A 14905-nucleotide genomic window follows, 5' to 3' on the forward strand; every position below is an offset into this window, starting at 1 on the left:
AGGAGCTCATGTGGCGGTGTGCTGTGAATATTGAGTCCAAAGCAACTTGCTGTGTCGAGTTTATTACTAACACCAGGTGCCGGACAGCAGTGAGGCTGTGGGGGGCGGCCTGTTCAGGGTGAGGCTGCCAGAAAGTCATGCTTCTCCTAAGAATCCCAAGTCACACAGCTGCTGCTTAATCACACACACACAACCACATACTCAGTCATATGCACACACACACACATAATCACATACACAGTCATATGCACACACAGAGAGACTCACACACTCAGTCATGCACACATACACAGAGAATCACATAGTTATATGCACACACAGAGAGAGTCACATACTCAGTCATATGCACACACACACACACACACACACATAATCACATACACAGTCATATGCACACACACACACACACACACAATCACATACACAGTCATATGCACACACAGAGAGACTCACACACTCAGTCATGCACACATACACAGAGAATCACATAGTTATATGCACACACAGAGAGAGTCACATACTCAGTCATATGCACACACACACACACACACACACACATAATCACATACACAGTCATATGCACACACACACACACACACACAATCACATACACAGTCATATGCACACACAGAGAGACTCACACACTCAGTCATGCACACATACACAGAGAATCACATAGTCATATGCACACACAGAGAGAGTCACATACTCAGTCATATGCACACACACAATCACATATTCAGTCACACACACACACACACACACACACACACACACACACACACGCGCGCACGCGCGCGCGCGCACACACACACATCTGCAGATGACCCAAAGCATGTCTTCTAAGGTTCCCTTTCCTCTCCTGCTGACAGGGAATAAATGCTACTATCACATCTGTCCACCCTGGAGCTAGTTATTGTTTACGGCCCTGTCTCTATGTTGCAGATGCCAGCACTGAGTTGTAAAAGTTGTCCTCAAAGAGTAGAGGCCTCTCTCTGTAGCTCAGGCTGGCCTGGCTGGAACTCAATACTAAAACAGGTTGGTCTGAAACTTTCAGCAATCCTCCTGCTTCAGCCTCCCAAGTGTTGGGATTTTGGGTGTGAACTAGCACACACTTGGCTAAGTGAATTTTTGTTTGGTTGGTTTTTTAATATAGCCATAGGGAAGGGGTCAGGGTGCTCTTATGCTGCGGCATGGGGGGAGGTTATGTTCTTTCAACATCCAGGGCAGATCTCTGGGTGGAGCTTCTCAGACCACAGACCTACTGGACTGTTTTCAATAGTCAAGGCCTTGGCCGGACTGGGGGGGGGGGGCCGCTTGTGAGTCCATCTGAGGGCCTGGGGGACAGCGACTCCAGCTGGAAACCTGGGCTCACAGTCTCACTAAGAAGTTGGTGACTTTGGGTAGGGCGCTTTTCCTCAGTTTCCCTGTCTGTGAAGCTAAGTAAAGAGTTAAAATGGATATTTGCGGAGGTGCCGTGTTCTCAGAGGATGCGGTTTGCCAGCAGATCCCTCCTATGGGGGACCAGAACCCAGTGGTGGAAATGAGCGCACAACTCCAACGCGTGTTCTGCTCTCAACCGGCTTGGGGACAAGGTGCCTCTGTCCTCCATACCCACTTCAGCGCCTCCCAGGAGGGCCACTGGAGTCCGCTCTGCTCTTGGCCTGTCCAGGCACCCTGGGGTGCACGTCGATCCCGGAGCTGGGCGGGTCAGGAGTAGCCCACGTGATCTGAGCCGCAAGTTGGGCAGGACCGGCGCCACAGCTGCCTGGATCCCCGCACACAGCTCTGTCTAGCTCAGTGCACCCTGACACTGGCCTCGCTCGGTGCCTGGGGTTTCTCTCTCAGGAGCTAAGAGAAAGGAGCAGAGGCCAGGACCCACCGAGCCAGAGCTACAGGCTGGGCATTCCCAGGAGAGAGGCTGGTGAGTGCACCAAGGACCTGGGGCTTGCAGAACTCCCAGAAGAGGGAATCTGGCTCAGGGAGGGTGCAGCGACACCTTACTTCTGAACTCTGGGCTTCTTCTGGATGCCTTAAACACAATGGGCGAAATCCTTGGGGAGCCCATTTGGGGCTAAACAGTTGGTTTTAATTAAAAGCTTCCTTTGAGCTAAAAGCTGGTGCCTTCGGGAGACTTGGACCGGAGCCCAGGGTGAGAGGCTATTTGTACAGAAACTTCCTCTTGGCTGCCCTCTTGGCTTCCTCTTGGCTGTCTTCTGGGAGCAAGAAGAAAGCAGATAGGTGCATGAAGGAGGCACCTGCCCTCCTCCGGACTTAGTGGAATCATGTTGTTGTTGTTGTTGTTGTTGTTGTTGTTGTTGTTGTTGGACCATAGGTCCTCTAGGCCCTCCTTCTTATTATGAAGATGTGAGAGGAAATGTGTTAACACCTCGAGTGTCACCCCACTGTGTCCAAGCCTGGGAGAGAGCTGAGTCTCACAGATGCAGGAAGATTTCACAGAGCACACACCTATGTCCTACTGACCTGAACTAAAAACACAGTTCTTTGCTTTCATCGGAAATGAGTTGGTGCTGTTGTCTGTTCTGTTTCTATGCCACAAGGATTGCTCTTGTTTCCTTCTGAGGGCTTTGAGTAATAACCAGGGTACAAGACTCCCCTAGATACCCAGGGCACAAGTCTCAGGAAAAGGGATGGGCTAAAGACCAGGGGTAGCTGGGCATTGAAGTTGGTGAACCCCTGAGCCTGATGGCTCCCTGGCCCAGATGTGTGTCATTTAACACACACCCATCTCCCAACTGATTACAAGGCCTTAGTAAGACACAGCAACAGCTTTCCTGGCCACGAGCATCACCCCTCCGGGCCCAGGTCTCCAAGGTGTCACTTCTTAGAGCATCACCAGGCAAGGTGGGGAGGTGAGTTCTTCCATCTCACCCAGCATCAGTGCCCCATCTCCAAAGTGGGTACCAGGGCAGGTGCCTCACAGGACTTGGAACCTGGTCCAGGCACAAGCATGAGAAGCTGGTGGGTCATCCTGATGCATTAGTGACTCTGAAAAGCTGCTGAGAACTAGAGGAGGAGGGAGGTTGGAGAGGGACACTGGGGGAGGGGGAGGTCAAGGAGGGGGAACTGGGAGAGGGGGGAGGTAAGGAAAGGGTAAAGAGGACACCAGAGCCTGTAGGCTAATGATACCGTTCCCTTCCTTCAGTATGGATGCAGGACGGCCATGTGTGCTGGCCATGCAGTCAAAGCACCTTTTAGGGCTCACTGTCTTGTTCTTTTCAAAAGCGACTTCTGAAAGAAGACACACACATCCCTAACATGTATGCACCCTGTACCCTACCACCATGGTGCCTCTTAAGTCTAAGATCCCAGCATCATACTGGGCTAGAGATGACCAGAGACCTTTGTAGATAAAGGCCAGCTTATCTGCTTCTAGTGCCACCTGTCCCAGAACCTGGCACATCAGTGACTGTGAGCAAACAAACTGAGGGACAACTCAGCATATGCCAGCTGACAGTGGCAGGATCACCCATGGGCCCCAACCTCTCACAGTAGACAGTGAGATCTTGAGAGCAGGAGGGACCTGAAGCACCCAAGCTGCCTATGCCTGAATTGGTTTGGAAGCCCAGCTGCAGGCTCTGTAGCTGCACCTGGTTCAGTTCTTGTCACAGCCTAGAGTAGAAGCCTTGCATGTAGGTCAGAACCGATGACCAGAGCCAATGAGAATGAAGAGATCAAGCTAGAAGCGATACCAGGCAGTCTGGCTTGCAGGAACCTTTCCAGAGCTCCATGGTAGCACCTGGCACATCTGTCGGGGAAGGGGATGCTTCTGAGTGGCAGTGTGTCCATCCTTCTTCTGGAGTCTGGAGGCCCCAGTACCCCTGTGGTGTAAACCCTATCTACATACACATAACCACACCCAGAAGCTCTGGAGTCAGCTCCAAAGGAGTCATAGCTGACACCTCTGTTTACACCTTTATCAGCAGGACTTGCCTAGCCCAATCAGGGGGTAATGATGCCAAGCTAGCTGGCATCGATGAGTTGTTCCCCAGTATGTTTGCTCACCATCACAGATGCGCTGGGTTCCGGGTCAGTTGGCCCCAAAAGGAGATAAACCAGGGCTTTATCTACAAGTTTCTCTTTAGTGTGGCCTAAGTGTTAATTCAAAGCTTTAATACATAAAGACAGCAGTCCCTTGAAACTCTACAGTCAGGTCTGAGCGGTCCCTCTTAGTTCTTCTCTCTCCTTCCTGCTGGCCACTCTGCCTGATGCCTCCCTGTTCCCCATTAGAATCATTAAGTAACTGGGGACAGCTGGCATCTCCGAGGTTTGAAACAGGATTAAAGCTGAGCAGTGGAGCAAAGAGAACTTGTGAGTGCTTTGGGGCTCAGGAAGCTCGTGACTGGGTTATCAGCACAGACAAGGAACAGCCAGAGCCTGGAGGCATTGCCCTGCCCTAACAAGTACCCATCCCCCCTGCCTGGCTAGACATGGGGCAGCCCCAAGCCTTCCAGTGTCGGGCACATCCGCTGCCCTTCACTGTTTTAAGAACAAATTTACAAAAGCAGACCCATTGGTGAGGAGCAAACAAGACAGGGATGACGGGGAGCACTGGCTTGCTGGAGGCTGCGGACCATGCCTGGCCAAGGGGCTAGCCTTTCACCTACTTCAACTGAGCACATCCTATGCTGGACTGGGTTGGACAGTGAAGTCGTCAACATGTTCTCAAGTTGCTACCTACTATTAGCCTGTGCATCTTAAAATACTGACATCAAACCAATTCTTCATGTGTATGATGACAAATATTCATGAGGATTCCTTGATGAACCTCAAAAACTAGTAATTTAAAAAATGATTTGTCAAGTCCAGCTTTGAGGATGAAAAAGGAGGCAGCTTCTCCTTTGGCTTTTCCTTCACACTCAGGATGTAAGCGCCCACGGACGGACTTTGATTTCTACTTCAGGAGGTGAAAGGGTGAGAGCCCTCAGCTGAGAGTCACACTGCTCATCTGCTCCAGGAATAGGGCCTGAGTGACTCTGAGTCCCCGCAAGGCACTTGCTCTAAAATGACAAGAATTCGGGATGAATGAGCCCCAGTCACCCATCAGATAAGAACTTCTTGTTCTGTTCTTTAGAAGCCAGACACCACGTGTCCTGAGGGGGGAGACTGGAGAGTGCGCCGGCTCCTATGACACTTTCTTCCCCACCCTGAGGCACTCTCTGAATGCATTCCTCAAAATTATCACTGTGCTCCAGGTTGGGAATATTAAGGGGTGATCAAAATGTTAGGGAGAAGTTGTCTTTCACCGATTTGAAGGCACACAATGTTAGGGGCTATGCTGGTTGGCAGTGGTGGACTCTGGAAATTCACTTTAATAGCATCTGCCTGGATGTTATTAACTTATCGTTATTAACCTGTTATTATTTCACTTTTTTCCCTGCCGTAGAAAAAGAAAATACCTGACAAAAGCCACTGAAGGAAGGGTTTCTTTTCGCCCACAGTTTTAGGAGGCAGTCATAGTGGGGAAGGCAGGGTGGTGATTCCGGACTCAGGCTGTGACAGCAGGAGCCTGAGGCAGCTGGTCACACTATACCCAAAACCAAGAAGAAGGGATGAGTGCTGGCACTCAGCTCAGCTTCTCCTTTAATGACCCCAACCCATGAGATGGTGGTCCCCACATTCAGGGTGAATCTTCCTTTCTCCATTAAACCTCTCTGAAAATGCACTCACAGACCTGCACAGAGGAATATCTCCTAGGTGATCGTGAATCCAGTCAGGTTTGATAATGAGGATTAATCATCATAGCCTTTCTTGTTGTTAATTGTGAAATTGTTCTTGAGATATGATCTCACTATGTAACCCAAGCTAAACTCCAAGCAGAGATCCTCCTGCCTCAGGCTAATGAGTGCAGAGGCTAGGGGCTACAATTAACCTCCATGTGGCCAAATTAAAGTACTTCTCTGACACAGAGCCAGTTCTTCTCAAACATTCGTACTGACTGCTTCTGACTGGTGACTGTAGAGGGTGAATCTCGGGAATTGAAAGCAAGTTATAGATTTCCAGGTTTGCAGGAATGTATCTTCATTGACAATGGAGGACTTTCCCTTTCCCTCATGTATCTTTACCGATAGCATGGCATCAACTCCCAAAGGAAGGCTTCTCTGACTACACAGTGTGCTCTATTCCTTTGCTGGTTACTCCCTACTTCCATCCTTCTAAAGTTTCTTCATCCTTCTTAGTGGTCAGTGAGGTTATGTCACTGTTAAGCTCCCTGGGGACAGCAACTCTGTGTGACCCTGGAACATAGGTCCTTTCTATGCTCCTCATGAGAGTACCTGACTGATCCCCTTCTCCATGTTCCCAAGAAATTAAGTTAATCCTCAGGGAAGACTTGCTGGAGTTTCTCAGTGCTAGTCAACTTGCAGCCTCCCAAAGCAGGTCTTTCTAGCATCTAAACTCTGTCCTTCCTAGGACCACAGGTTTCTGGAGTCAGCTGGACTAGGAGTCACCCATCAGCTGTCCTGCATGACCAGCTGCAAACAGTGAGGAGCATAGAAAGAACCTATCTATATACCAGGGTCAGAGTTGATGTCCCCAGCGAGCTTAACATTAACATCCATAACCTCACTGACCACTGAGAAGGATGAAGAAACTTAAGAAGGGTGGCTGTAGGGAGTGACCAGCAAAAGAATAGAGCTCACTATGTGGTCAGAAGCCCTCCTTTGGGAGGTGGTGCTGTGCTATGTTCTCAGTGAGGATGCATGAGGGAAGGTCCTCCATTGTCAATGATGCCTCTAGTTTTATACCCAGATGTAATGTCACATCAATATGCCCTGTGAGAACCATGGGACATCTCTGTACAAAACTCAATAAGAGAGCCTATCTTCCTCTGCTCATCTACACCATGACTTTCATTGGCCTGCCTCACACCCACTGCCCACCCTACAGAGCATACGGATCAAAGCTGTTAGTGACTAATCCCCTCCCTCCCCCCTCTGCCCACAGTATTGTCACCCACAGGGATCCCTGGACCAGATATACTAGTCCACTCTAACATGCACAGAACCTGCCTGATGAACTTCCCAAAGTCTTCAGGATTGGGCAGAGCTCGGGGATCTTTATCCTAACCACCTTCTAAAGGAAGTTGTCAGTATGGACAACATTTAGAGAAATGAAGTCACCAGGTTCTGCCATCTTTCCTTCTGATATCTGAATTTTTCTTTCTGTGTTCTCTGACATTGGCATGAACAAGGATGTTGGGTTTGGAGAACTTCAAAATATGAAGTCTGAGTCCATGTGAAGGTGCAAATAGATAATGTCAAAACTCAGGAGGTTGAGGCAGGAGGATTGAGAGTTTCATTCCAGTCTGAGTTATTCAGCAAGACTATACCTTAATACAATTAACTCATCAATAAAAATCCAGTTGATATCCATGCTGTTGGGTCATCTAGAATCACTGCACACCAGTATACTCAGGGGCTCAATGCTCTGATTGCAACTGAACCATTCAGAGCCCTTGAGAGTGCTGGCTATTGACATTGTTGGGTGACCTTAACATTCACTTGGCACAGGAATTCCCACTGGGCAGTCCCCTCAGCTGACCTTTCCCAGTGAGCAAAGTGTGCAGCCCCTAACCATCTTACCCATGCAGGTATTTCTTCATGTAGTGTCACCATGGGCTATGCATGAATATTCCTGGAGCAAGCACATTTGACATCATGCTAGTTTGACATTCCCAGGGGGTCTTTCTACAATGTGACATCCCTAAGCAAGAAGCCCCAACCCTGGAAGGCTGTAAACCTTTCAGATAGTGAGGGATCATCTCCAACTTTTCTTTGCCTACAGTGTTGGCTACTTTCCTGGTAGCTATGACAAAATGCTTGTCAAAGCCAACCTAAGGAGGTAAAGATTGCTCTTTGTCACACAGAAGACATGGGTGACAAGCACAGTGGTAGGATCATGAGGCAGACGGCCACATCAACTCCACAGTCATGAAGCAGAGAGAGATGAATGCTGGTTCTTGGCTCTTTCTCTTCTATCCTTTTTCTTCAGCAAGGGATCCTAGCCCGAGGGATGGTGTTGCTCACATTCAGGGTGGGTCTTTCCTCCCCATCCAGACCTCCTGTAGATATACTCAGAGGTGTATCATCTAGATAACTCTAAATCCAGCACATGACAGCGGAGTAACCATCATGCCTACATATAGAGCCAGTCTCTGAAATACCCTTGTTCTATGAGCTGGGGTGGGTTTAGACACGATTTTCTCTTTTATGAGCAAATGTGATGAGGTACTCATCTTACAGTAGAAGAGTGAGGATGGCTGTATGCATACCCTGGGGGCAAGAACTAACTTACATATCTACCTCCATTCATTTAACTGTGCAAAATTTATTAAATGGCCCTACCCCCAGACTGGTATTCATAGGTTTAAAAAAACTATTTGGCCCAGTACATATCTGTGGGTGGTTTTGCTGATCTGCCCCATACTCTGTGACTTATTTGGTGTCCTGGAGGCTTCCTGGAGTTGATTGCCTGTGGCCCTGTGACTTTCTAGGTGTGGCCTGGATGAGGCGCCGAGATGGGGAAAAGGTTGGACCTTTCCACGCTCACAGACGAGGAGGCTGAGCACGTGTGGGCAGTGGTTCAGCGGGACTTTGACCTCAGGAGGCGAGAGGAAGAAAGACTCCAGTAAGTGTCTGGCTGGAGTTCAGGCCCTCTGATGTCCCAAGCGGCTGTCACCTCTGGTGTCATAGGTGGGTGTGTGGCCAGAGTGGATGGGATGCCGTGATCTGGGAAGTGGCTTCCCTTTCAAGCTTTGGCTTCCTCGTTATGGAATGAGGTTTTCTGTTCTCTGAAGAGCGCCTTTGGACTTAACTCCACTTCTGGGAGTTGTCTCATGAGCCATGTGGTCCTGAGGCCCCACCTTGAAGAGAGAAAAGCTAACAGTGTTACTTGGTGAATGAGGTTTGGCTCTGCAGGGATTCAGGCAGAGGTTTGTTACCATCCTGTTTAGTGATTAGAGGAGCACCCCTCTTCCTGGATGAGCCCAGCTAGTGCACCTCACTCTCCCCAACTCCCGAACCAAGATCTACCTTGGTTTACCTCATTGCTTACACCTCCCTCTGCCCCACAAGGAAAGGCGATTGGCCTGTCTGGTGCCTGTTCTCTTCCCTCTGTGTCTTTTGTGGGTTGGGTCGGCGTATGGAGAAGTGAGGCAGAGACTCTGAGCAAAGGAAGGTAACTAAAGGCAAGCTGGGAGAACGAACGGGTTAGACACACTGGCTCTGGGGATGAAGATGTGGAGGTCTCAAGAGTGGGAATCACAGCTCATTGAGCCCCAGAATTCAAGGCTGGGAGGGAAGAAGGTTGTAAGAGGGCCCTATCTTCAAATAAGGGCCAGACATTGTATTTGGTGATTTGTTTTTCCATCCTCCTCTTCTTCCTCATCTTCCTCTTCCTCTTCTCCCTCCTCCTTCCTCCCTTTTTTCCCTTCTTCTCCCTCCCTGCTTCCTTTTCCTTTTCTGCTCCTCCTGCTTCTCTTTCGCTTCTCTTACTTCTGGTGGTGGTCTCACCACGTAGCTCAAGCCAGCTTGAAGCTCAGGGTCCTCCTGCCTCAGACTCCTCAGTGATGGAATTACAGGATGCCCAGCTCAATTGTCTCTTTTTAGTCTCCTCTAGTCTGTAAGCTACACACACACACACACCACATATATACACACGCCACATACACACATCACACTACACACAACACATACACAACACACAGAGAGACACACACTGCTCGCCCTCTCTCTTTCCTCTGAAGCTTGCTGTAGGAGCTGGCTGCTTAATTCCATGGCCTTCCACAATCTGATGTCTCCCAGCCATGCCCCTCTGACCTTTGCAGTTAGGTCCCCTTGTCCCACTTTCCTAAACCCAGAGAGAATTCCAGAGGTGTGTCTCTTATCTTCCATGCATTCCATATTTGCATGAGTCACCTGGGTCTTTAAAAAGCTTCGAGTAGAGAAAATATAATCACTTGTTATTATTTTTATACTACACAAACATAGCATTGCCAAAGCAAACCTTGGTGAGACCAGCCAGCTAACTCTCCACTTGTGGGCCCCTCCTTCCTGGGACACCCCCATCCTGGACCTGAGTTTCCTGGTACTATGTACACCCCCATCCTGGACCTGAGTTTCCTGGTACTATGTACAAAGGAGACTTCAGCAGGACTGAGAGCCTGTACACTGCCTTTTCTTGTGCATGAATATTGGAAGTCCTCTCAACATCTCTTGCTTCGTGTGTCAGGTCCAATGCTCAGTTGATGCTGTGACAGGAATCACTGGATGGTCCCAAAACTCGCAAAGACCAGCCAGCCTCAGTGACTCATGTTCTTGGGAAGGGAGTAACTGAAGTACACTTAAATGATACATCCTGTCCAATGGTGCCGCCCAATAGCCAAATATTAGACCTGCTAACCTTCCCAGAAAGGCAAATAAGTGGTAGTGTACAGTTTTGATCTCTGCAAATACACAGGAATTCCTGAGATAATCCATGAAAGACTTGTCATCATGAGACACAGACAGACAAATGGGCATATTTAAAAATCAGCAGCAGAAGGGGGCTGGAGAGATGGCTCAGCGATTAAAAGCACTGACTGCTCTTCCAGAGGTCCTGAGTTCAATTCCCAGTACCCACATGGTGGCTTACAACCATCGCTAACGGGGATCTAATACCCTCTTCTGGTGTGTCTGTCTGAAGACAGCGACAGTGTACTCACATACATGAAATAAATAATTTTTTTTTAATCAGCAGAAGGGACAGGAGAGGTGGCTCAGTGGTTAAGAGCACTTGTTGCTCTTCCAGAGGAACTGGGTTTGATTCCCAGGACCCACATGATGGTTCACGACCATCTGTAGCCCCAGTTCCAGGGGCACCAATGCCTTCTTCTGGCCTTCATGGGTACCAGACATATACACATGGTGCACAGACGGCCACTGAGATAAAAAGCAGACATACTCTTGAAATAAAATTAAAATTAAAACTCAGGAGAAAACTAAGAAAAATTAAGTCTGGTCCATCATCCCTATGAACAATGGGAGCCAGGGCAGCAAAGAGCAATGGCTAACAGAGGAAGTCATCTGTCTGCCAGGGTGGAGATTAGCATTGGTGTGAGATGCCAACGGGATTCTGCTTTGCCTCTGTCTCCTGCATTCACACATTCCCACCCCCCACCCCCCCCACTACATTCTCCCCAGCAGTTTCTTTTCCACCTTGACTACTCCTTTCCCAGAATCTTCAGGAAGGCTGCCACACCCATTTCCTCACATCCCTGACAAGGTTTCTTTACCTCCTACCTTCAAGTCTCCGCCTCCACCCCTTACTCTTTCCTTTCTGTTGCCTCCTACAGCAGGCTCTGAGGGTCACAATTCCTTCGAGTAACTCATTACTAGTATCTGGTCTAGCCATGGATTCCCTCTTTAGTCATGGAGTTCAGCTGCCCGTGCAAGGCAAAACCTTGGCTGACTCTGGAGCACAGCCTTTGCGTGCTGACTCTCTGGAAACACTCCCCCAGCAGATTTCACCTCAACAATGCTAGGCTCCTCTTAATCACTGCTAATTTATCAGTTCCAGCTGACCAGCATCAAGTATCCCAGCAAAGCACAGGTTTCACTTCAGTAGTTCTGCTATCTTGTTAATTATAGTTCATTCTTCAGCCCCAGCTAACCAGAACTACGTAATCTTAATTCAAAAGAATGAATGGCCCCCAGTAGTCTTTAAACGTCCCCGTGAAATTTCACAAGGCAGACCACCATCTTCTGCATTTCCTTCAACATTAGCCCTGGCCTCAATTTTCTGCATTTCCCTGCAACATTCGTACTTCCAAGCTCCTACAGAAAAGCTCGATGAGTTTTCAACACTCAGTGGCTTTTAGTTCCAAAGCCCTTCCCCAGACTTCTCCAAAACATGGCCAGGTCTGTCACAGCAATGCAATACCTCACTCCTAGTAACAATTTGTCTTAAGGTTTCTATTGCTTGATGCAACACCACGACAAAAGTAATTAGGGGGGAAAGAGTTAATTTGGCCTACACTTCTGAAGCACTGTTCATCACTGAAGAAAGTCAGGACAGGAACTCAAACAAGGCAGGAACCTGGAGGCAGGAACTGATGCAGAAACCAGGGAGAGAAAGAGGTGTCGCTTACTGGCTTGATCCCCATACCTTGATCAGCCTGCTTTCTTATAGAACCCAGGACCACCATCCCAGGGATTGTGGCACTCACAATGGGCTGGGCCCTCCCGTATCAATCACTAATTAAGAAAGTGCCCCACAGCTGGATCTTATGAAGGCAATTGAGGTTCCCTTTCTTCAGGTAACTCTAGCATGTGTCAAGGTGGCATAAGAACTAGCCAGCACAAGTAGCTAGTCACTTCTATTCAGTGATGATGTGTTCCGATGTCTGAAATGGTGGGTGGAGTCAAGTCTGTAGACACTGTGCCTCTCCTTATAGGTCCCTGCCTGAGACACAATCGAGTCCATAGATCAGGGACAGGAAGAGATTAACAGCATAGCTAAATATGAAATAGAGTAGAATAGTTATAAAAATACATCACAAGAACTATAAAAATTAAATACCAAAAACCAAATCAGCGATCACTAAGTGGGCTAATGCTTTTTATAGAGAGAGCTCTCAAAAGAACTGTAAACACCGTAGATACTGCAAAAGGGTGATCGAATCCTTGGGCGTCAGGGAAATGCAAACAAAAACTGCTTTGAGATCCCATCTCATCCCAGTCAGAATGGCTACCACTGAGAAAAACAACTGGCAGCAAACTCTGGCAAGGCTGTGGAGAAGAGGCGCCCTTGTTTGCTGCTGGCGTAAACATAGACTGGTTGTGGCTACTGTGGAAGCCAATATGGAGGTTCCTTTAAAAAGATCTCAGCTAGCTATGCCAGACCTGCCTGGGCACATAGCCAAAGGATTCTCAGTCAGCACCACAGAAACACTTGCACATCCGTGGGACTGCTTCCGTGTTTGAAATACCCAGAAAATGGAGCCAGTCTAGATGACCATCAACAGATGAATCCATAAGGAATATGTGGTTATCTACACAATGGAATTTTATGCAGCCATGAAGAAAATTGAAATCATGTTGTTTGCAGAAAAATGGGTGCAACCATAAATCTTTGTTAAGTGAAAGCAGGCAGACTGAGAAAGACAAGAGTTTACATTTTTATGCATCTATGTGTGTTTATGTTTGTGTGTTTCTAGGTCACAAAACTAGAAAAGGGATCATGAGAGGGGAGGAAGAGATAGAACTTTTGTTTGTTTATTTGTTTGGGGCTTGGGGGAGGGGTTTGGTTTCTTGTTGTGTTGGTTGGGGGGGGGTTGTTTTGTTTTGTTTTGTGTTTTTGTTTGGTTGGTCGATTTATTTTTGTTTTTTTTCGAGACCAGATTTCTCTGTGTTGCTCTGACTGTCCTGGACCTTGCTCTGTAGACCAGGCTCGAACTTAGAATTCTGCCTGCCTCTGCCTCCCAAAGGGCTGGGATTAAAGGTGTGCAACACTATGCCTGGCTGGCTAGAGGAAGGGCTCTTAAGGGAAGTGGCAAGTAGAAAGGGTGATGGATTCCATGGAAAGGAAAGCGTATGTAAGGACTAACCAGGAAAGGGAAAGAAAGCAGCTTCCGGGGAGGAGGGGAGACACAGCTGAGAGCAGAGCATCATGACCGGAATGAAGAAACCGTGATGAAGCCCAATACATTGTATTTTAATTCAAAAAATGTATTTAGTAAAAACAATGTAACATTGAAAATTATGACTATTCTGTGTCTGTGTCTCTGTCTCTCTGCCACTCTGTCTCCCTATGTGTGTGTCTCTCCTACCCACGCCTTTCTTTTCCTTGTTGGCCATCGAAGTGGGCCATTGCCACTTCACACCAGATGCCACCTCCCTGCACCCCATGGAAGCTAAAACCTTGCAAGTCCTCAGGAGACAGTGGGCCCCATGTCTTGCTAATTTTCCTCACTAAGGACAGATTACCGTTATCCCATGTAAAACTAAAAATATTGTGTTTGGCAGATACTCCGTGAGACTCGGAACAGAAAGGGTACATTCATTAGGGTCTGGGGGACATTTTCCATCGTTGCAGCTGGTTCCAGTTGGCAGGCTCGCCCGGAACTGGGTTACTTCAAACGGGATAGTCTCGAAGAACAGGTTTCTCCTGGAACTTCCGGGTACAGGGTGATTCCTGTCTGGAGCCTCTCCAAGCCAAGCACTCAGTCCCGGCTCCGCAGGAAGAGTCCTGGGCCTCGGCTTGGTGCTTGCTGGAAGACGCCCTAAACCACTTGTTGAGGAAATATCACCTGGCCTTGCCCTCGGGATTCTGTTACCCACAAGAGAGAGCACAGGGTTCAATCATAAACGCCACAGGCATGCTTAAGAGCTGTGCCGTTTCAGTGAAAAAATCATAGGTTTCGTCTCTAGCCTACCCAAATTGCGGATGATTTAAGCCCAACCTATTTGTCCCCTCCAGAAAGAGGGCAAGATGGCTCTCTGCCTTGAGCCTGTGGCGCTTTCGCTTAGCTTCAGCCACTGTCCTCTGCCTATGGAAATGACCCTCTGTCTGTGTCCATTCACACTGCGTGCATTCACTGGTCGGTTGTAGAAACAAACTGTCTAATGTATTTCTTATCCCATTTTTTCCCAAGGGGGCTGAAGGGCAAAATACAAAAGGAGAGCTCCAAGAGGGAGCTGCTGTCGGACACAGCCCATCTGAATGAGACTCACTGTGCCCGCTGCCTGCAGCCCTACCGGCTGCTCCTGAACAGCAGACGACAGTGCCTAGAGTGCAGCCTCTTCGTCTGCAAAAGCTGCAGCCACGCCCACCCAGAAGAGCAGGGCTGGCTCTGCGACCCCTGCCACCTGGCCAGGTGAGGAGCGGGGAGGCAGAGCCCGTCCCT

At 48.6% G+C, this 14905-nt stretch overlaps 1 protein-coding gene across 2 annotated transcripts in view; it reads left to right on the plus strand.

Annotated features, from left to right (window-relative positions):
• The first annotated feature begins 1694 nt into the window (after positions 1 to 1694).
• Mlph (melanophilin) overlaps positions 1695 to 14905 on the plus strand; it is a 36119-nt gene continuing 22908 nt past the window's right edge. Inside the window, exons 1-3 of one of the 2 annotated variants that reach the window (XM_006529231.4) lie at positions 1695 to 1924; positions 8516 to 8649; positions 14654 to 14875. In XM_006529231.4, coding sequence (XP_006529294.1) covers positions 8540 to 8649; positions 14654 to 14875 — 332 coding nt within the window. In that variant the 5' untranslated portion in view covers positions 1695 to 1924; positions 8516 to 8539. The remainder of the gene's footprint in view (positions 1925 to 8515; positions 8650 to 14653; positions 14876 to 14905) is intronic. The other variant, NM_053015.3, reaches the window with a different exon arrangement.

The sequence above is a fragment of the Mus musculus genome, chromosome 1 (assembly GCF_000001635.26).
Source record: "Mus musculus strain C57BL/6J chromosome 1, GRCm38.p6 C57BL/6J".
In the NCBI taxonomy this organism is placed as follows: Eukaryota; Metazoa; Chordata; class Mammalia; order Rodentia; family Muridae; genus Mus; species Mus musculus.